This window comes from Patella vulgata, chromosome 6 (genome assembly GCF_932274485.2).
Source record: "Patella vulgata chromosome 6, xgPatVulg1.2, whole genome shotgun sequence".
Lineage (NCBI taxonomy): Eukaryota > Metazoa > Mollusca > Gastropoda > Patellidae > Patella > Patella vulgata.
In genome coordinates, this window is record NC_065884.2 from 2,733,675 (window position 1) to 2,758,248 (window position 24,574).

A 24,574-nucleotide genomic window follows, 5' to 3' on the forward strand; every position below is an offset into this window, starting at 1 on the left:
ATCTATCCATGTTTGCTTTCCTATCGGTTCTTGCATAAGATTTACTGTTTAGCGTATCTTTGCTAAACGTGTGTTACGTTTAATTTGATCGGGAGACATGTTCCTCGACGTCAACGTCAACCGACAACACTGCAAGAATTGACCGTGACACTGCAAGAGGAGTGGGTCAGATTGACCTAAATCGTGATTGAACGGTTGATAAGGAGTATGCCACGACGAATTGCTGAATGTCTGAGGATTGGTGGAGCAATTACTCATTATTAAGACCAAAAATCAAAAACGTCTATTTTCATTTTTGACGGTGTATCTATTTGTGAATGAAATGGGGCGGTCAAATAAGCCGCCCATATTAAATGTTTATATTCATGTGTAGGGAATTGGCCTGTTATTAACATACACTGGTTATTTCTAATAAAAACAGCAGTGCATTTCCGCAGTTTTGTATTGTTTCTGAATATCCCCTACTTTTTTTGAGCATCAAAACAACATGATTATTTCATTGGAAATGGGCGCAAATACCCAAAGGTGTCGGACAAACTCTAAAGCATCTGCGTCTCCTTCCTTGGGCCCCTTCATTATATGTCTACCTGTGGAATAACAGGTACATTATTTGTATCTGTTAAATTTGTGAGGTTTATATATTAGATTAATATTATTATTTACTCATGGGCGGGGAGAGATAACGTCTTAACCCAAACAAATTGCAAAAGACACCAGGAAGTTTCGTAGAGCGATATCTCGTCTCACATGTCACTGATGAAACCTATGCCCGAAACACATGTTACGCTAGACACCTTTTATTTAAAGGAGCTAAATCGCTAATATTTGGGACTTACAAATTGACACAAATGGGTCGCAACGTATATAATAATGTAATATGAATGTAAATAAACTGATTTACATTCAACGTTTCCGTTTTTACTCTAATTTCAAAGCAGTTATATTCGGCGAAATACGCCAGAAGTCTCAATCCAATGGCAGTCACTAGCATCTGGTTATTCCAGTCTACACCGATAGTATTTATTGCGCATGCTCTTCAGATAAGAATATGGCGTCACTGTTTGACAAGACTTGTGGAATATGTATAACCTCGTTTTTCGAGTCCATTGTTACAATGTTTTATCTAGTCAATTTAAAGAAATTTCTATTTTCGAAAAATTGATGATACAATTAATGATTGATGACCCAATTCGGAATGGCTCCAGACCAAAAAATAATGGAATTTCAGGTATTTATTTTGCCGGCTAGAAGGCAAAAAGGTTTTATCTTCCAAATTACTATATAATTTAAATTTTAATTTTTCACTTTACCCGTCTGCACAAAAAATCTGATTTTTAAAAGCGTAAATTATGTAAATAAAATTAAAACCATATGTTAGTCCCGAAATGACCTAGTTTGTGTCGAGTGGACGTTAAACCCCATTTCTCTCTCTCTTTCTTTCATTTATTATAACAGAGGAAGCCAATCACAACATTCACGCAAGTGCTGGAAATCCATTAAAACCAAGCATCGGCGTAATATGGAACAGGAACCAACCATGACGCCATCGCCGCGTTCTTGGAAGTACGCAAATTAATTGGTAATGATGTTATTTCGCTTGTACTTATATAGGCGGAGCCTTATTTTTTTTTCGAACTGTTTATCCTCCGGTTTACCCCAACTGCTAAAGACCCTTACGCACGTGCGAATTGTTGAAATATATCATTGAACTATAAGTATACCAAATGTTACTCCTGAAATAAACTACAAGCTGTTTTAATGGCCTCTACTGACTACAAGTTGTTTTAAAAGGTTCTGTCGACTACAAGTTATTTTAAAGGTTTAGAGTTTTACAGGTTGGACTGTCCTAATGACCCAGAAACTAATGTGATCACCGAGAACTTTCCACTGATGTAATATCTTTTCAATGACGCGAGCATGAATGGTATCTATACAATATAACTACTATGATACAGTAAACGTCAATAACTGGTGTTTGTACTAGAAACCATTCTCTTGTTAATCCACCTCTTGTTGTTGGTGGGGTAGACCAACATTTGTGTCGATAATAGAATACAATTTATAGGCATAAAGAATATCATTCTACACCTAGAGACCCATCTACTTCATACTTCGAGAGTAAATCTCTGTCCTAAATGGCCGCCATATCCAAAAATTAGTATATTGTTTTGTAATGCGGTTTTACTCTGTTTCACGTCTGACATACACACACAGACTCAATAAACCTATTCAGTTCCACTAAATGGAAGCAGAATAAATACTTCTAAAAATTCTCGAAGTATACTTAGTGTTTTCGACTAAAATCGTTGATTTAGGACATAAAATGTCGGTCAAGTAGCTTAGTGTCTGTTCTCAAGCGGGGCTAACTGTAGACAGACAGCCTAAGTTTAGTATGAAAGAATATAATACAAATACAAACCATGTGACTTGTGGGGTAGTGGAGTGTATGTATAGGATATTAACCTACCCGAGGTTGATATGGACTCAGACTAGCAATTATTTGCCCATTGACTTCAATGTTAAATGGCTGTAACATCACAGGCTGTAGCTTTTTTCTCAACATTCCGTTGGTTCCAATCTTTATAGGCACAATGGGGACAACATTTGGCAATCTCCTCATCATAATTTTGTAGGGGGTTGACCATTTAGATTTTTTGCTACACGGATTTGAAGTTGACTGGGGTGAAAATCTCACTTCCGACACAATGACTGCTCTGCAGAAAGACACTTTACACCCCCTATCCCTCCGCTGTAATATCATCAGTATTACCCAAAACTGCTATGAAATTGCAAATTTGATCCCTTTTCTCCAATTCTAGACCAAAAAGTCAACCCAAAAATGCAGGAAGAGGGGAGAAAAAAATTAAGGGAAAAATTGTCTATTTATAACTCGCACTACATTCGTCCATCATGAAATAAGGGGAAATAATTACTAGTCTTAGTCCATATGGTAGAGAACGCGCGGGCGACAACGCCATTTCACCCTTAAATTTAATGGGCTCTTCCATTAAAAGGCAACAACGATTGGATAATTGCTCGATAGTTTCCGCCAAATAGCGAAAATTACCGAAGTAATCACGTGCAATTACGTGCATGTTTTTGTTAATACGTCGCCATTTTGGACTATTGAATTGAAAGCAAAAACAAAATGGATAGTAATACGAAGTCAGACGAATAATCAATCCTTTTTAGCCAACATATTGACGATGGAATAGATGTGAATGCAAATATCGACGAGGATCTATCCAAAGCCTGCAGAAAATTTGGACCAAAAGGCATTCTTTTCCAAGAATTCTGACAGTGAACCATGATTGAAGGTTTTCGGTATGTTCAGAGAAGGATTTGACCGACTGTTGAAGTGGACTGTACCCAAAAATACTTTACAAAGGAACTCTTGGGCGATAAATACTTTCAAGTCTTATAGTGTGTGGAGAAATAATCGCAATGTGAACGAAAAGAAAATTCTGAAGTATGTCTTAGACATGGATAACCGATCTAAATACATGTATGTCGACAAGTACATCGTCTATTTCGGTCCTGTATGTTAGAAACTGTACCATAACAAATTTTAATTGTCAAAAGAATAAAAATTTATTTATGTGGTTTTTGTTGTATTATTTCGATCATCTACGTCATCAGCGGTTGATATGAGCCGAATATATTGACCTGAGATGACGTCATTAGCGGTTGATATGAAATATCAACTGTAGCACCATGAGCCTTCTGTCTGACGCGGAGAGCGGACCACACAAACCAGTCGCCACATCCTACATACGACCCATGCATCTATTCTTACTACATATTTCTGTAGCCTCCTTGTGATCGTCTAGAATTTGTTTCTAGCTGTATTTACTTCTTCCAGTTTCTTAAGACGTTTGTCTTACCAGGAATAATAATGCATAGTTCGCTTCTACATTTTATATAGCATATAACTGAATACAGGTATACAAGCATAATAGATAACAATACTAGTTAAAACCATTTCTCTACCCTAGCCAGCCTCTCGGCTGTTTAGGAACTCAGATGTACCCTCGATCTCTGGAATCTAATGCAAGTCTGACTTACAGGGTTCCCCGGTTTCTTTTAAAGGTAAATGAATATCATGCACCATAAAGCGTGATCATGGCCCTGAACTTGTGTAATTAACAAAATGATTGGTTACTTTAAATCAAATGATGCAATTAAAATAATTCCACTCACGTGTAATTCTGGTGGTAAATAATTGACATATGTTTTCGATAAAGAGCTCTTTTTTATATGTCAACTGTCAATTACAGACTAAGTTGATTTAGTGCACACTATATATGTGAATATGTTTGAAATTACTAACTTGCCAAAGATATTACTTAATGAAATATAAAGGCATCTTATTTCAAGAGCAAAAATTCTAGCAATATTATTACACAGCCTGTCATGACGTCATCAGCGGTTGATATGAACGAATATATCAACCTATGATGATGTCATGACAGGTTGTTATGAGATATAACTGCTATGGATATCAAAGTAAAAACTACCGCCAGTTGTATATTATGGATAGATAGACAAAGTAATTTCTTATGGTACAAATAAATTAATAGATAAATGAATGAATGACTGAATATAAATAAAATTCTAAAACAATTATTTAAGTTATCAAGAAAAGGAAATATGTTTAAAGTATATCTAGATAAATACTATTTCCTATTTAGTCTAGGTGGGTGTATAAAATAGTACGCGAAGGCGTAAAATGAGTAAAAGGCACTAATTAGTTCCATCCCTAATTTAAATCCGTCGGGAAATGAAATGAAATGAAATGGGGTTTAACGTCCTACTGTTCTGCTCCTATGCTGGGCTAATGAAGACGGGCATATGCCATACAGTGTGCTATGAGGGAAATTTTGCCCGTGCAGCGGCACTATCGCCTACTCTTATATCGAATTCCAACTGCCAAGGGATCTTTTACGTGCATTCCAATGTATACACGGGACCTCGGTTTTTTGTCTCATCCAAAGGACTAGACAGCTGTCCTTGTCAGGCCCTCCGTCCTGCATCACTGACAAGGGGGAACCACGCCGGAAAATCTGGATGAACTTTCTCGGCCAATGCAGGGATCGAACACCCGACCTCTAAATCCGGCGGGATTTTGTCATTAAACATTAAAACCTACAAAATAAAGCTTATTCCACGATTTCTACCTGAAAAGCCGACGGATGGGAATTATGCAACAAACCGAATCGGACTAAATTCTGCTCGTGCTATCGAGGACGTAGAGAGAGAGAGAGAGAAATGGGGTTTAACTTCCACTCGACACAACTAGGTCATTTCGGGACTAACATATGGTTTAACCTTATTTCAATAAACCCCATTTTTCTCTTTCTGTCTCTTATACAACAAAAGTGAGGTAATTAAGGTGAAATAAGTAAAACGATTAACACAGCGTATTAAATATTTACTGAAATAAAAAAACACTATGGGGATTAACACGTGAGATAAAATGACATGGGGTTTAACGTCCTACTGTTTTGTTCCGAACTGGGCTAATGAAGATGGGTATACGCCATACAGTTTACCATGAGGGAAATTTTGCTGCGCTAAGGTCTACTCTTAAATCGAATTTAAACTGCCAAGGGATCTTTAACTGACACACGGGACCTCGGTTTTTTCGTCCCATCCGGACGACTATATGTTGTTCCTATAACACAACGTGTTAAACATCTTATTGAAATAAGGAACACTGTGGGAATTAACACAAGCTATTAGAAATGTACTAATGGACAGAATTTATTGTGGGAATAATAATTATTTGGTTTGAAGTCAAATTTTCCTCGGTTTTTCGCCCCATCCGAACGACCTGACAAGGACAGCTGTCCCGTGTACACATTGGCGTGCACGTAAAAGATCCCTTGACAGTTGGAATTCGATATAAGAGTAGGCCGTAGTGCCGCTGTCCGGGCAAAATTTCCTTCATAGCACTCTGTATGGCGTATGCCCGTCTTCATTAGCCCAGTTCGGAGCAGAACAGTGGGACGTTAAACCCCATTTCATTTCATTTCTTTTTCACTGTGGAATGATATTGTATGTAATGTATATGGACTAGTGGTTTGCACTATACTATCAGATCTTCAATCTTCACGCTGTGTTTTCTTCCGTGACGAAGTTACAGCTACAGTTCAGGTTCATTTCTTAAATATTTTATTTCTATAAACTGGAAGCTTTATAAAGAGAGAATGCTATTTCCGTACCTACTTGTATAGGTGCGTGTTCCTTTGTCTGAGGTGTTAATGTAAAAGACTGATAACAGCTATGTTCCAAATATGGAATGGACATGCACCCTACCCTTGATATCGACAGGGGTTGTTACCTAATTTGGTCAACAAATATGATATATGTTTTATAACAAAGAAACATGTAAATGACCAACATGTTCATTAATCTATAGCTCAGTTAACGTATCAAAATAACCAGCATATACTTTTTATATTTGTGGTTATGAAGTTAGAATCAATAATATGAAAGATAACACTATTGTTCTAGCCATCATATCTCTACATTCCTTGTCTTTAGACCCCATGTTCTGTTATTGTCACAATATTTCATAAACAATTTAATTTGCGTTTCAGAATTAACTTATACCATAGTTAATATTTTGGCAATGGCGACTAATTAATCAAACCATGATATTATTTTACATATTATGTGTTCTTCAGCACAAATCCCTGCCATCCATATTACTACAGATTTTGTGAGCTGCTATAAAGGGCTATTAAAAAAATCTGTTAAAAAGGTCTGTTTAAAAAGGTCTGTTTAAAAAGGGCTGTTAAAAAAGCAAAAAAGTCTGTTAAAAAAATAACTATCAACACCGTATCAAAACTAAAACCTCATCTAAGGACATGCATAGCCAAATAATAGTCGGATCATGTTTGACAACATGGGATTTGGCGGGTGCATGTTTGTATTCGCATAAGCTGACGACATATCCCAAAAGTCCAAATACACAATTTGCTGCCGGAAGTCTTTAAATTCCTCCATGATAATTTGTTTAATAAATAAAGCAGGATAATCATTTACAGCAATGATCCAGTCTTGGACGAACCAGTGAGGACTTTTAATGACCACATACAGATCTTTATTCCTAGCTAAAGCTCGACGTAGTCCTGGAATCAAATTGCGGAATTTTTCCCGACTGATGTAATAATGGTGCCTTGTTAAATGGCCGTATAGATATATGACAAAGATTGTTTTTCCCTTACTTGGAACCTTATCTAACACCATGCCGATAGCATTAATCCTCATTCTTGTTTGATCAGGACGTCGTTCAACCAAGGAAAAGGGCAGGTTATGGGGATGGAGATGAATAGTCATGTTCATTTGTTTATTTTTACACTGGGCGTATCTCTGCCATTTCTTTGTATACCATTTTTCCGATGTTAACGCACAGTTTAAGTAAGATGTAAGATAGGTAAACCACTGTCTGGTCGTCGAATCACCAGTAAAAAACAACGTGGTATCCTTTAAACATCTCTTGATATCATCTCGAGTTTGTGTAATCCTGCAATACGATGGATGATATTCTCCATTCAAGGCATAACCGGTCGGTGATGAGATATCCCATGTTTTTGATTTGGGTAATTTATTACACGTAGGAAGCAAGTTTCTGTTGTCAGGAATCGCCTTTCTTGAAAATAGACAATAAGACATCAACAACAATAGGCAATGAAATGGAAATGTAATGTGGTTTAACGTCCTACTGTTCTGCTTCGACAGTGTGCCATGAGGGACATTTTGCCCGAACAGCGGCACTATGGCCTAATCTTATATCGAATTCAAACTGCCAAGGGATATGTCACGTACATGCCAATCTATACACGGGACCTCGGTTGAACAACTAGACAGCTGTCCTTGTCAGGCCGTCCGTCATGCACCACTGACAAGGAGAACAGCGTCGGAAAATCTCGATGAACTATCTCGGCCAATGCAAAGATCGAACACTCGACCTCCTGGCTAGCGAGTCAGCGTCTTGCCCACCGTGGTTCCCCAGTAAAATAGGACATTTAAGATCATTTCACTTCATTTCGCGAGGACCACCAATCTGGGCAAGTTTTCACAAGGGTCAATTTTTTAATAACTGACATGTTGCTAGAGGTCCAGAGGAGGTGTGGGGGGGGGGGGCATATATTTCATTGAGCACCCAATCTAGGAGTGAAATAAAAATAAAGTTTCTATTTTAATCAAATAATAATTTACTCAAATTGTTACCACAGGGCAAAAAAAATCTACAAGAATGTCTCGAAGGAGGTGAGAGACAAATTCGGTTTAACGTCCACTCGACACAAACTAGACCATTTCGGGATTAACATATGGTTCAATAATTCGATTGCGCGTAGGGGTTCATAGCAGCGAGAGAGAAAACCCACATCACCCACAACTCTTCCATTTTGTGATTCCTAAATCAAGAAGATACTTTTACCTACCTTTAACTTCAACTGTAATTTCTTTAAATACACTCATCCACCCTCTTCTGAAATTAGCATAAACAGTAGCATCATAAATACTTGTTTATATACAGTATAACCATAAATACTTGTTTATATACAGTATTACCATAAATACTTGTTTATATACAGTATTACCATAAATACTTGTTTATATATAGTATTACCATAAATACTTGTTTATATAACATACAGTATTACCATAAATACTTGTTTATAAACAGTATTGCCATAAATACTTGTTTATAAACAGTATACCCCATAAATACTTGTTTATATACAGTATTACCACAAATACTTGTTTATATATAGTATAACCATAAATACTTGTTTATATACAGTATTACCATAAATACCATAAAGATGGAGGGGTTTCGGGTGGGTTCTGTCCCCCCGGCCTCCAGAAAATTTTAAAATTTGACAATTCCAAGAACACTGTTTAGAGCGCATCTAGCATTCCAAATTCCAACATAAAACTCTTTAAAATACACGATAATGAAAGAGACAAAAGCCTGATTATTCACAATTTTTGTATCATGAGCAATTCATCTCTAGACATCTGGCCAAGGCATGCACTGATAGCTGATAATGAGAGTGCGAGAGCCGGTTCGCGACCGACCAGAGAGCAATTAAAAATGAATAGACTAGTAAAAAGGTTGAAAACTTTCACCATCAGGGCATGGGTATACCCCAGAAAAGGCCAGAGTACCATTTGTATACCTTGGTACCCTGATTGTTTCTGCCCATAGAAAACTGAGATACACAAATTTTCTCTGCTGCCCGTCCGATTAACAATTATGAATATTTATCAAAACATGTCGGAGAATGCTAAATCGAACAGTCCTCGATTACGAACCAAACGGTCGATAGGGGAAAGGAAAGGTCTTTAGTCTTTAGCAGTGGAAGGAATTCGGGGGTAGAAAACCCACGGGGTTAGACAGGCGACCCTACTCCTTGTCAGAAACAACCAGTAAATAGAAACCACACAAGTTGACTCAGACCTTACGATACAGCACGCACCTGCTAACCATTCGGCCACCCCCCACCCCACCCCCACGCCCTCGGACATACAAAGGTTATACTAGATTGAAATACATTTTACCTCTTAGCTAAGAACTTTTCACCTGGCGTGATACCAATATCAATCAGGCTGTCATCATGAATGGACATCAGATCTGCACAGCTTAAATTCTTTGATGGCGGCGATCCACAAAACCATAGGTCGTCGCCATTTTCATAAGTAATATTACAGACAAACGTCATATCCGGGAATATTGGGTCGCGGTCCACACAGTGTTGACTGGGTTTCATTGCCTTTTTTATAAACTGATTTATAATAGAATATGGTGTTAAAATGTCGCAACCATCTGAGATATGTAGACCACTCCTCCCGAAAATGTGGAATATAAACTAAAACTTTTATTTTTCCAGGAAATGACGTACGCACGGTTATCAAATAAGTACCGTTCTTATAATCTGTAACGCGCCCAGCTTGTGATAATTTTCTGACGTCATCGACCAGTCTCACTCTGATGTCATCCGCACCTCGCAGGACCTTATCGCCGTAGGAATCGTAGAGTTGTAATTGTATTTTGATGTCCTCGCCAACAATACCAGACGACATAACAATAGTTTTAGATGCTGTGGAGTTCGGAATACGTTTTTCATCGGATATGGGTTCATCATCAAAAGTCTGCAGCTCGTCTGGTAACAAAGGTTCTTTTGCAACTACGCTATTATCAAAATATTTTGGAAAATTCATTACAGGGTTGAGTTTAAAACAGAGACATGCGTCGCCTTTACACGACGACAATTCGTGAAGCGAATGTGGACATTTTACTGGGCAGCGAATACAGCCTTTCGTAAAACTAATCAACTCCAGATTGTCCGGTGCACGATAAACAAAATACGAAGTGTAGTTCGAATGCTTCAGTTTTGGTGCGTTCACACTGACTTCCGGTTCTGCAATTAGGCTGATAATGTGGTCCGGTACAGCAATTGCGCTATATAATTTCTTGACGGGCGTCAGATTTCTGTAAATAAAAAAAAGAAAATAATATGTTCATAAATGAGGATCAAGATATTGATCTCGCCATTTCATTGATACTCGATTAGCGCTAACCCTAACCCTAGCCACAATCTCGTCATTATTCACGTGCCCTAACTCTAATTACATCTCACGGCCTTGACGAAATCTGCGGGAGTCACGGTGGCTAAGTGGGTAAGACGCTGGCTCGCTTGCCTGGAGGTCGCGTGTTCGATTCATGCATTGGCTGAGCAAGTTCATCGTCGATTTTCCGACATGGTTTCTCCTTGTTAGTGGTGCAGGAAATAGGGTCTGACAAGGACAGCTGTCTAGTCATTCGGATGGTACGGAAAACCGAGGTACCGTGTATACATTGGCATGTATAACTCGCACGTAGGTTAAAGAAAGAAAAACCAAAACAAAACAAAACAATTTAGATCTAATTTTAAGATTGGATTCAAACGACCTTTCTAGATTCTCTAGTCAAATTATTATTTATTGTATTAAAAAAAATCTGACAAATTTACAAGCAGTTTCGGTAGAGCTCTTCGTTTTTTTCTTTTGGAAGTTTGTTTTTTCATAACAAAAGTGGAAAATTAACCAGCATGAACCCCATGAATGTTTTAGGTCATCGCATTTGTGCGGTGCCCTCCCATTTCGACAACAGCTTATAACAACAGATTATATGGTCTGGTGGTTTTATTATCCCTACTTATATACCCTCTCCATACCTAAAATAGATTCTTCCATAAAACATCCTAATACAGCTTATAACAGATTACATCAAAACAAACAGAAAACAGAATGAAAAATTAATTATTTCTTCTATACAATGTTATTGTTAATAAATAAATAAACAAATATTTCTACTTCCAAATTCCCGAATTTGAAAATAAACGCAATATTGTTATAAAGGAATTCTAATAAGAAAACAAACACTTTTGATTGAATGATAGTGAACGTGAAGAATAAATGAAAAAAATCATCTTATATAGATAAGCAAGTATTAAACTCAAAATAAGTAAGTAAGGGTTATCGACTGAGACAGAGGGGTTCAAGTTAGATGAACACCCGAGCTCGTGCAAGGTTGTACACTGAGAACGCGTTAGCGTTCGAAGTGTTTAATTGCGCGAGCTCGGGTGTTCATCTAACTTGACCCCGAGGGTCGAAGGTCGATAACTCACTTACACACTGGATTCTTTGTTTTTGTAAGAAGATGAATGAGTGAATGAAAATGGACGGATACGAGAGAGACGAAAATTAGAGGCCCTTTATCACACAAAATAATTTTACCAATTCGTCTATAAAAGGTATCAATATATTATTTTGACTGTCACGTATTGTCGTTTATTCAGCAGATTGAGGGGGCGGGGCATAACCTGAATATAGCCAGGGTATACCTGTTTATTTACGATGCATACAAATCAGATCATTCAAATGTCAGGTTTTTTAAATACAACTTTAAGTAATTTGGATTGGTATATGGATAAATGTATTTTAAGCCTATTTGCTGATTTCAGGTTTTCGGCACTTTTTATACGTCAACATGTCGTATATTTATGTCGCTCCCGTCCGGTGTCCACGCCCTGGAGGCTGAACAATTATGGTCATGAGACGAAGAATCCTATTGATTTTCAATGATTTCCGATAATGACTTCCAGATTTGTGGCCCTTGATATTTAATGTTTTGAGTACTCAACGTCAGTATAGGGCAGAATTAGAAGCCAAACAAGTATGACAATTACTTAATGGGTTGTTATTCGTACTTATATTGTAATGTGTTGTAAATGTTTTCCTTACCGACAAGGGGGGTTCGATGGCCGAATGGTAAGCGCGTGCGCGTTGTATCATAACGTCTGTCATTGAGTACGTGACAAGGTGCAGGGTAGCCTGTCCAACCTCGTGGGATTTCTCGGGGTCCTCCGGTTTTCTCCCACTGCTAAAGACCCATACGCCCAAACGAATTATTGAAATAAACTTGAACCATGTTAGTCCTGAAATTACCTCTTTTGTGTCGAGTGGACGTTAAACCCCATTTCTCTCTCCTTCCCCACAAAAGAAAAAATATGCGACACCCTTATTGACTTCCCGGACGACTTAGCTGCTGTGGGCGTATGTTTCGTTGTCTGGCAACCTATCTTTAAAATCCACAACAGGCCAATGAATAATATAATAATTATTTGGTGTGTATGGGGTATGCTGCATTGACTGGAATACGTTTTACATTCACGATTTGTCAGCCACAGAACACAAAATAACCATGTACGAAACAATAGCATGTGCGATGATGTAGGAAAGGTATTTTACAAGATTACAAATTATCTAAAACATGGCCAAACAGAAATTTATCCCAGTTCGCTAGGTTTTGTGTATTTGTTCCTTATACTATTGGATGCGTTTTCTAGCTAATGATACTATTTCACAATCTACATTGAAAAAATATTTATTTATTGTTTTAACTGCATGTATTTATATTTTGTAACTAACACGGTGTTTCTTGTTATTTATAATACAGTGCACGCACGAAAATGCATGGTCTGTTTTGACAATCACCGGGTTAGTATGTTGGGGGGTTCATTTATATGAACACCTACTTTTCTTCAAATGATCACCTGTGCACGTGCTAAAACAACACATTACAGGTTGATCAGTAACTTGACAAGTAGGGTGACCCGTGCACTTTACAGAAAGTTGGTCTCGACACGGCTAAATGTGCACGCTTCAGTTGCGTGTCTCGAACTGATTTCTGACTACCCCGCACTCGCTTTGAGTCGATAAATAGCCATGGCACGTGCAATTCTCTACAAATATATCAACTATTACAGCCGTAAAAAATCTATTGTTGACGATTTTGAATAGCAGTAAAATTTAGCTTCTTGGTTATTACAGCAGCTTTAGTAATTACGTTTGTTTTATTTTTTAAATAGCTTTATTATTAACTGTACCGTTAAGAGCGGCATCTTTTGGTTTAGTACAAATACTATCTCTGAATCACTTTCTTTAGCAGGAACATGATACTAGCAGTAGTTTCATTTTACTTTTACAAGTTTCTTAAAACAATTGTTGAGTTGTCTAAAGTGCTTATTTCTAAATTCAATTTCTTGTTCTAGCTTTCTGTTATGTTTCGTAAAAAAGTAGTCTTGATTATCCCGACCTGTCAATCAGACGTAGAATGGTCGATAGACTGGTTAAGCGAGACTAATTTCAAAACAAGGGCACTTTTACTCAAAAGTGTCTGGATGTTATGGACGCAACTTGGAACCAGTTTTCAGTCTATTATTTATAGATGATTAATGATCATAGCTTATTAAGTACAACATTATCGTTTATTTAGTGACTATAATTGTGTGAAACTGATTTGAGGCTTGGCATATTTATAAATATTGTGGCGTAATTGTCAAGATATTTGGAGATATTTATTTATGGTGGGTCACCCTAAACTCCCGAGTCAGAACAAAGGGTCCAGTGTGTAAGGCGTTTTTATCGACCACTGATTAGCCAAGGTGATTTGCATTCAATCAGATTTTCATCTTTAACGTCCATCTAATTCAAATTGGTTACCCTAATCAACGAATTCATCGACACCGATTTCCGAAGCGATTACATCAAATCGCCAAATCACTTCAGGGTGTCCAGCCACAACAATTGTTTACAGCTAATCGGAGCATTTAACGAACTCGCCAAAGTACTTTGAAATCGACTATACTGTCACATGACATCTCCACTAAGTTCAAATCGATTTGGGAAGTCGATAAAAAAGCCTTAATCTCTAAATATTACAAATACTTGTCAAAACAAAAATGTACTCCGAGATGATATTTTTGCTTTGGTATTAAAGAAAACAAGCTATACTATATAATGAATAAGCTATTTCAGTAATCATTAGAAAAATTACATTTCTTAATCAGTGGAACAGTTCAGTGCTGATTAGTTGGGGGCCAGGTTTTTGAGGGTAATAAAATTTGTTGTCGAAATCGAAATGGGGTGTAGTCGAAACGGGAGTGAACCATATGTGCCTCGGGCGAATTTTTTAAAAACTTTTTAACTGTTATTTTAACTTGATTGTAGACGTGACCTGGCGTGACAACACGTAGCATGGCGTGTTAAGACGTGACATGACGTAACATTCGGTGACATTATGGATAGCGTATAATCACTCGGCAAACCTCAACAGATTCCAGTACCCTACATCTAATCTCGGCTGTATGACAAAGTCCGCCATTAGAACTACTTTCAAGTTCCCGGATTACAATGGCGTTGTCCATGACGACCAATGACGTCATTGATGACGACGTATTTGAAGAATGTTTTATCTTACAAAATTTTCAAAATTTGAAGCTGTTTTTCTTTCAAGTTTATCCGATTTTCTTTAGACAAGGACAAATTTGTATTGAAAATTCTACACACTCTTCGAACGACACAATTTTGAGAACTTCTTTCTAAACGCGGACAAGTTTCCCTTATTATAAGTAAACCGGTGCCGCATCGCAAATGTATAGGCGTAGGTACATATCACTTACTATCATACAGCCGAGGCTAGATGTAGGCTACCGGAATCTGCCGAGGTTTGCCCAGTGAGCGTATAATATACTGTAGCGCTATTGTCTACTAAAGAGAAATTCAAGTTTTGTTCATGCAGTGTGCTATAAGGGAAATTTCGCCCTGGCAGCAGCGGTATGGGCTATTGTATTGACTGCCAACAGTCAGATGGTTCTTCCACGAGTTGCTGATGTGAAATAACCTTTCATTCGATCACTGATAATATATAAAAAGTGTTGATTTTGACTAAAAACCAATCAGGCCATTTGAGGACAATTCTACGAACACTTTAATTATGTTCAGCGCATGTGCAGTGTGTTTGTTGTTGGTGGAAATTTGATTAAAATTTGACACAATTCACGGAAACACATTAGTACTGCTTCAAGGAAGTTCTAGTTATTATTGTATGTAATCATGTGAGTCCAAGGGAAGAACGATCTAAGTCACATTTTTGTCTTTTCGCATAAAAGGCAAAACAGACTTTTTGGACAAGAATGCTTGACGCGAACAGAACAACGAGTGAGTTTAATTACAACTTCAAAATGATGTTTAATACGAATTATAATTACCATTACAACTGACTTCCACTTTTTAGCCAAATTAAGGTCAAATAAAGGGTACGGTGGACGTATTTGTCCGGGAGGCCATTTCAGAAGGACCTTGGTACGATGTGACTCCGATCGTTTTTACTCAAAATTGATTGTTCCACAAAAAGCTTATACAATTTGCTACCAGATGGCGCCATTGACTGCGGTTCGTTAAAAAAGTGACTTAGATCGTTCTTCTACGGGGCTCTTTGTGTAGTAACTTACTGGAAACAGTAGAAAATCAGGCAAATAGCGGTAAGAATCATCAAAAAAATATATCCATATTTTGCCGTCTTTAACTGAAACAAAGAAATAATTCATTGTTAAATGCAGATCTACTGTACTGGAATGGGGGGTCACGGTGGCTAAGTGAGTAAGACGCTGGCTCGCTAACCTGGAGGTCGGGTGTTCGATCCCTGCATTTGCCGAGAAAGTTCATCCAGATTGTCTCTCAGTGGAGCAGGATGGAGGGCCTGACAAGGACAACTGTCTAGTCATTCGGATGGGACGAAAAATTAAGGTCCCGTGTACACATTGGCGTGCACGTAAAAGATCCCTTGACAGTTGGAATTCGATATAAGAGTAGGCCGTAGTGTCGCTGTACCGACAAAATTTCTCTTATAGCACATTGTATGGCGTATGCCCGTCCTCATTAGCCCACCATAGGAGCAGAACAGTAGGACGTTAAACCCCATTTCATTTCTGTACTGGAATCGATTGTGGATGGCGCCCTAGCATCGGAAGCAACCCTCTCCCCCTCTCCCCGGCTCCCATATACAACTTCTAGATCCGCTACTGCTGTCTGGTACAGAACCTTTCACCAATTTCCATGGTTTCTAGATGTTTCCATGGTTTCTAGAAGGGGGGTTGGATGGCTGAATGGTTAGCGTGCGCGCGCTGTATCATAAAGTCTGTCATTGAGTCGACTGGCGTGGTCCGACTCCCCGGTTGTACGTGACAAGGAGTAGGATCGCCTGTCCAACCTCGTGGGTTTTCTACGGGTCCTCCGGTTTCCTCCCACTGCTAAAGACCCTACGCGCAAGCGAATTATTGAAATAAAATTAAAAACCATATGTTAGTCCCGAAATGACCTAGTTTGTGTCGAGTGGACGTTAAACCCCATTTCTCTCTCTCTCTCTCTGGTTTCTAGAAGTTTCCATATGACGATTCCAGAAAGTTGGATCGCCAAAATGGTCACGACAGATTCTATAGTTTAGAACCCACTTTGACTCTAAGGGGAAATGGGAAGAAATGCGCACCACGTCTGAATGAGATTGCTCATTTTCAACAAGGTTTCCATAAATCTTAAATATATATTGATAAATAATCTCTCTGTAGCACACGCAAAAATGTTTTTGTAAGCGAGAAATTAATTTTTATTAAAACAGGAAGTGACATAGTTGGTTCAACACGCTGACTGGGCTCTATAGTAAGCATACAGATTTGGCATAAGTTTACTGCTGTATTGTGTTCACGCGTCGTCAGCGTGTTGAACCAACTATGTCACTTCCGGTTTTAATAAAAATTAATTTCTCGCTTACAAAAACGTTTTTGTTTGTGTTACAGAGGGATTATTTATCAAAATACATTTAAGATTTATGGAAACCTTGTTGAAAATCGTTGATACCCCCCCCCCCCTCTTTAAGACAATGTTGGTTGATTGGTTCTTTGAAAAATTGTCACTTCACTCTGTCTATAGAGTCAAATCACACGTACTTAAACATTTATTATGCAAGAGCTAAATCTAGGCCTATTGCAGGTCTTTCTTTAGGCCTGAAATGTTATCTAAATTATTAATTAGACATTAATTAACCTATCCAGACCATAATCAACTCTAGATGGCATCGCTAGCCTGCGATCTTTAGTGGATTATGAGCCGATTTACTGCATACCTCTCCTTCACGATTTAAAGATTAAGTGGATAATCGAGACTATGCTGTTTATCGTACTGACTTTAGTAATGATGATCGGGGCTAGGCGGAAATTTCAATCGCTTAGCTCTCGGTTCATAGTGGATCAATTTGAATGAAATTTTCAGCAAATTGCCTAACTCCCATAATGTATCTTTAATGAACGGGAATATACATGTATATTTATACATTAAAAACAGTGATATTTTGGTAAAATCATAACCATTTTCAAAATATCCATTAAATTTTATCTGTTTATTGACCTATGGTTGGCAGACCAAAATAAGGTAATGTTTCCTCCTCTGGTCTTGTGAAATAAAGAGGTTTATTCCATATTTGGGATGGAAATTAACGTCAAGGCTATCTAAAGCGTGAAGAAATTATGGGGTTATAAAAGAGGGTGTTGAGCGGGACTGGGCAGAGCTCACCCAGAAATTACAAGCAGCTGTTATTATTGAGAACGAGGAACCTTCAAAGCCATTACAGCTTAGCAATAAAGTTGTAAAACCATTGATTCTGTAGTGTTATTACGATCACGAAGAAAACAAACACAAGGAAAGAAGTCCGATGGTACTACACTCCTACAACTCCGCATGCGCTAAACGATAATCACACACTGGGGATTATCTCACACCGTCACACGGACCCTGGATTTTTCTCAATGTCATCACAAATTGTTGATAATAAAAATAGGCGAACGAGCAAGGGAGCCAGTGGGGGCGGGGGGTGGCAGCTGCCTCCCTAACTTTCAGGCAATCCGTCCTTTCGGGGATACGGGTAAAGTTCAAACAAAATTTATTATTTCATCTAGTTGGCAAAATAAAGTGTCCGAAATCTTATAAAACACTAATTTTACTTTTCTTTCAATTGAATATCACGAATTTTTCCTGAATTGATTATGGATTAAAGCATTTTGTCTGGAGCCACTCTACTTTGTGCGACATTTTTCGGGCATCGATTATTATTTGTGAATGCAGCTGCAACAATCTGATTGGTTGTTTGGAATTCAGGTCGGCATAGAGTGGGAATTCGGTTGCAAACGGATTGGCAAGTTTAAAGTAGTCTCGGTCACCGAGGACCTCCTAGTCGTCAGCGTACGGAGGGTCAGGGATCGTTGTCAATATTTGACGACAAGTCTATTGCCCATGCGTACCGGGAGTTCGGTTTTTAATGTGGTTGAGTATCCAGTAACTTTGGCGAACTAAAGGAAGAGTTGCGCCCCTTAAAGCAATAAATCCCAAAAATTTTGCATTAATATAAACAAATATGAATTCGTGTCGACGAATTAGGATTAATTTAAAAAAAAACATAGATACGGCCTATGACTGGTATGCAATTGAATGGATTTTTTGAAATGACATTCTTAAATTAATTTCATGGGCGTCAACATCTTGTTTTAGGACTAGTTACCCCCCTTAGACTTTGTTTATGACAATGTAAAAGACCGGATAATCTAGTCAATGACCTATTATTCTCAAATTATTATGGATGATAGAGGCTAAGTTTGAAGTTGCTTAATTCACGGGCTAGAAAAGCAGAAAAAGCATTTGCGGCGGTTAAATTTTCAAAATGTTCTCAGGGAGCGTGAGACCCCCACACCCCGCGACGATTGATGTTTGGGATTCAGGTAAGTTACTTATGGACCAAGTAGGCTATTTTGGACCACATTGAAGATGCTGTATTCATGAGCTGGAATAGCAGGTAAACGCGTTTGCGGCAGATAAATCTTCAAACATACATCTCGAGTTCGTACGCCTATGCTTCACAGGACCATTTTATGTATAAATTTATCTGATATTGCTAGATTTATCTTGATGTGAGGATACCGGTGAACCGCTAAACACCCTTTATAAAATTGCATGGCGTACACCCGTTGGTGCAGCGCCTTTTGCTGCCTTTTCCATGAGAAAAATGAAATGAAATGGGGTTTAACGTCCTACTGTTCTACTCTGACTGGCCTAATGAAGACAGGCATACGCCATGTAGTGTGCTATTGCCCGGGCAGCGGCACTATGGTCTACTCTTATATCGAATTCCAGCACTTAAGAGATCTTTGACATGCACGCCAATGTGTACACGGAACCTCGGATTTTCGTCCCATCCGAACGACTAGACATCTGTCATTGTCAGGTAATCCGTCCTGCACCACTGACAAGAGGAAACCACGCCGAAAAATACCGGTGTTGGCCGATTGTCCGGTGTGATATCCGCTTGTCAGTTGAAGCACCGATGTCCCGTGTATGGGCAAAATGTCCCTCACAACTCACTGCATGGCGTATTCCTATCTTCATTAGCCCAGTCGGGGGGTTGGATGGCTGAATGGTTAGCGTGCGCGCGCTGTATCATAAAGTCTGTCATTGAGTCGACTGGCGTGGGTTTCGAATCCCCGGTTGTACGTGACAAGGAGTAGGGTCGCCTGTCCAACCTCGTGGGTTTACTCCGGGTCCTCCAGTTTCCTCCCACTGCTAAAGACCCCTACGCGCAAGCGAACTAAGGAAATAAAATTGAACCATATGTTAGTCCCGAAATGACCATGTTTGTGTCGAGTGGACGTTAAACCTCATTTCTCTCTCTCGCTTCCGTTTCAAGGCCATAACTAGCTCAGAGCAACAAGGGGGGACGGGAAGTGTTCTCAGTGGGGCTGTAATATTGACGGACAATGTATATCTATCTTTTCATGGTCGAAAAATTTTTCAAAGGGGGGGGGGGCAAAACTTTTTGCCGGGGGGGGGGGGCTTAGTTACGGGCCTGTTCTGTTTAATTAAAATTTTAAAAGTCACGTCATGATCCAGATTTATAAACAATGAATAACACTAACCATTTCGTTTATATATAGTTGTATACCTATTCAACAATGGCGTTACTCAAATATTTAATTTATCTTTACACGTGACGTTATAAAACGTCTAACTATTTGTTTTATTCGTGCAAACCAGTACTTGATTTGATATTTTTTTATTTGGTGCAATGTCTATTTTCTATCTTGTCCGCAGGTTTATCTTGTAGATTTTTGTTTTACGTGTAGTGCGGTCCTCCTGCACTTACTAATAGAACTATATACAACCGTCTTAAATGTAGCACCATGGGTCTTCTGTCTGACGTGGAGAGCAGATTTAAGGGAACCGGTCGCCACATCCTACGTACGACCCATGCATCTTTTCTTACAACATATTTCTGTATATTTCTGTAATTAGAATAATTCCACTCACGTGTAATTCTGGTGGTAAATGAGTGACATATGTTTTTGATAAATAACTCTTTTTTATGTGTCAACTGTCAATTACAGACTAAGTTGATTTAGTGCACACTATATATGTGAATATGTTTGAAATTACTAACTTGCCAAAGATATTAATTAATGAAATATAAAGCCATCTTATTTCAAGAGCAAAAATTCTAGCAATATTATTACATAAATGACAATATTGGTGCCAGTCATTATCACATATGTGATAGAACTGGTTAAACACATTCCAAATATTATTTTAACACAGATAGAGGCGTAATCAATGCTTCAGCAATCGGAAGTGACTAACACAAAAGGAAAACACGAGTAATCCCTCTATATAACTGATTGAAGTGACGGGTGATAACAGGTACAGGGGCGAATTTCTGCCTACTAATAATTCCTTCGAAGACCAAAAGTTCTTATATGAGACTGTAAGAGTATATCTGACAATTCAAAAAAGTAATTGAATGTAGCCTGAATTTTTTTCGGGTATTTCAGGTTCTTTTCCCCTAACATTCATCGAGCCCGTGCGCCTATAATAAATAGATAGAACTCAATGACCATTGAAAACCGGTCGGGTTATTCAATGGTTCAACAGAGTGTATCCCTGCGCAAGTATACACTCGAGTGAACTATTGAATAATCCGAGCGATATTCAATGGTGATTGAGTTCTGTTTTTATTCTATACAACATGTAAATCCCAAAATACACTGTACTATCCAGATTATCAACAACAATAAAATCAAATGTTACGTTTCCTTGAAGGGATAACCACGTTTGGGGTATGGGGAGCTTGGTATCTCTGCCACCAGTGACCAATTCCTGGCTGATCACGAGCCACCGGTAAACGGAGCTTCGGAATGGTGTGTAAGGACCAGCTAAAAAGTGGTCATTAACGGTGTTTTGCTAAAATTATGATAAGCTTCACCGTAGGAATAAGACAGACTCGTTCAGTTTTCAAACCTTTCTGTAAAAAAAGCCGTACTTGTTCTTGAATCTGCCAATTTCTCTTGAAACTGCACTTGTCTTTTTCGGGCAATCCTAGATTGCCGTACTCTCTGAAACAGAAAGACAGTGACCTCCTTCGTAAGAGGAGGTTCAATGCCTTCAGAACGTAGCTGGCCAACATCAGCAACGTATTTAGTTTGCAAAAAAACTAATCTTCCATAGGTCCCTCCTAAGCTACAAAGACATATATACATGTAATATCAGGATAAATTTAAAATCATTAGAAATGCAATAGCATTTTTAAGTGGGAAGTTTGATAAGTCACTCCCAAACTACAAAACATATACATTATACAAGTAGAATATAGGAAGAACACTATAATTACACACAAAATAAGATAGAATGCAGTTGCAAGTTAAAAATAATATGTATGTCATCAGTTGAATATTATGCTTTCTTCAGTGCTCAATATAAATGAGTTTTCAGTTTAATCTTAAAATTTTCAACATTTTTACACATCTTTATATCAAAAGGCAGATTGTTCCATAAAAGACATGTAGAATAATGAAAAGTGCGTTTCATGGATTCCGTTTTGCATTTTTGAAGAAAAAGAGATTTACTGGTCTGTGAACGGAGCAAGATATCCGTTTTGGAAACAAGAAATTTTCAATAAAATAGGAATTTAGATAAAGTGGAGTATTAAATGTAATAATTTTGAATGATAAGACAATTTTATTGTAAAGAATCCTCTGTGTAAGGGTAAGCCAACCTAGTTTAGTAAATAAAGAGGTGGACGGAGTTTCAATCGGTGCATTAAGAATAGTTCTTGCTGCCCTCTTTTGTAATTTTAAAAGAATGTCTAATCTACTTTTGGTAGCATTTCCCCAAATAATAGAGCAATTATCAAATATTGGTAGTATGTAACTGTTATAAAACAAAATTCTTGTCTCGTAAGGTAAATGATCTTTTATCTTATTTAGGAGAAATATTTTTGATGCAAGTTTTTTTTAGACATATCTGCTATCTGTGCTTCCCAATTAAGGTCTTGGTCAATTTGAATTCCAAGTAATTTTGCGGTCGTAACCGTCTCAATTTTCTCACCATGGAGTGATAAAGTTAGGTTTTTCTGATTTCTTTTGTGTTTTGATGAAATCAGCAGTGATTTTGTTTTCGAAGGATTGACTACCATCCCATTGTTTTCACACCATTTAGCAACCAAATAGAGATCATTTTGGAGATTATTGGCGATGGATAAAATATCTTTGTGTGAACAATGCAGGGTACTGTCATCAGCAAACAAATCTATCTGACTGGATTCAAAATAGAGTGGGAGATCATTTATAAAAATAAGCAGTCTTAATAGTTAGCCTACAGTGTAAATTCCAGCCATCTTAATGTATCTGTAAGAGAATTTATTCCTACTGGCGGTTTACAAATATTACATTCAAAAATTCAAATCATAAGAACATAAACACGACTAATACACAGTATCATATTGATTATAAAAGTACAATGTATATATTGGTTACACTATATATATCACAATACATCAATTAAGTTATTGGTTAGTGGTTACACTATATATGTCACAAAACATCAATTAAGTTATTTAAAGAAGTGATTACGAGAGAAAATAAAATGAAATGAAATGAAATAGGATTTAACGTCCTACTGTTCTGCTCCTATACTGGGCTATGAGGGAAATTTTGCCCGGGCAGCGGCACTATCGCCTACTCTTATATCGAATACCAACTGCCAAGGGATCTTTTACGTGCATTCCAATGTATACACGGGACTCGGTTTCTCGTCTCATCCTTGTCAGGCCCTTCGTTCTGCACCACTGACAATACGGTAGATGTTTAATATAGAAATGACAATGTCCTACGCTAACAAATAATGAAATACAATAGTATAGTATCAGGGTATAAATCTAAAAAAAAACCATGGAGATGTATATATTGACCTCTGTAAAAGAAACAAAGTAGTCGCGAACATCCTGGCTCTTGACTGCTTCACCAATAACGTTAAAATTCCTCATAGGTTCCGCCATTTTTTCTGTCCTTTTTTATAAAAATTGTGGTTACCTAGTGGTAACGTAATTACAGTTTCACGTAAATATGAAAATGACGCCGTTCTGGACAAAAGTAGTTTGTGTCCAAGCCATTGAATACAACCATAGGTTATTCAATGGCTGTATTGAATGGCTATATTTATTGATTTTTGCTTGTATTTGCATGTAGTTATAGAATAATATGACAATCCTTACCGTATTTACTAGGCTAGATAATCCACACATTTTACTGTTATCAAAATCTATTTCCTTGCCTGTCACTCCCTTTCATATGCATGAAAATTGTTAATGTTTGTTGTGTCTTCGGGTTAAATAAAACCGATATGAAAGAAAGAAATTATAGCCTAGACTGCCCCAGGTAGACAATATTTTCGCTATTCAAAGCTGTACATGCCACAACGAATGCGATACTTCACCTTTGTGACGCAAACAGGTTTCTAGTTAGTCACGTATGGAGGGATAACATTGCCAATTGTATATAAAACTTCGCGGTGCAAACTGCAGGGAGAGAGAGAAATGGGGTTTAACGTCCACTCGGCACATACTAGGTCATTTCGTGACTAACATATGGTTTAATTTTATTCCAATAATTCGCTTGCGCGTAGGGATCTTTAGCAGTGGAAGGAAACCGGAGGACCCGGAGAAAACCCACGAGGTTGGACAAGCAATCGTACTCCTTGTCACATACAATCGGGGATTCGAAACCACGCCAGTTGACTCAATGACAGGCCTTATGATACAGCGCGCACACGTCGTGCTAACCATTCGCCCCCCCCCACCCCACCCCCG

At 38.0% G+C, this 24,574-nt stretch overlaps 1 protein-coding gene across 1 annotated transcript; it reads right to left on the reverse strand.

The window, feature by feature from the left end:
* Nucleotides 1-5,992: 5,992 nt before the first annotated feature.
* On the reverse strand, nt 5,993-24,174 carry LOC126823524 (NXPE family member 4). Its single transcript, XM_050552425.2, has 5 exons — nt 23,981-24,174; nt 15,852-15,925; nt 9,577-10,507; nt 8,453-8,500; nt 5,993-7,657 (listed from the first exon to the last, which is right to left on the reverse strand). Exons 3-5 carry the CDS (start codon nt 9,783-9,785, stop codon nt 6,865-6,867), a joined length of 1,050 nt encoding a protein of 349 aa, XP_050408382.1. The 5' UTR covers nt 9,786-10,507; nt 15,852-15,925; nt 23,981-24,174; the 3' UTR covers nt 5,993-6,864.
* Between the last annotated feature and the right edge of the window lie 400 nt (nt 24,175-24,574).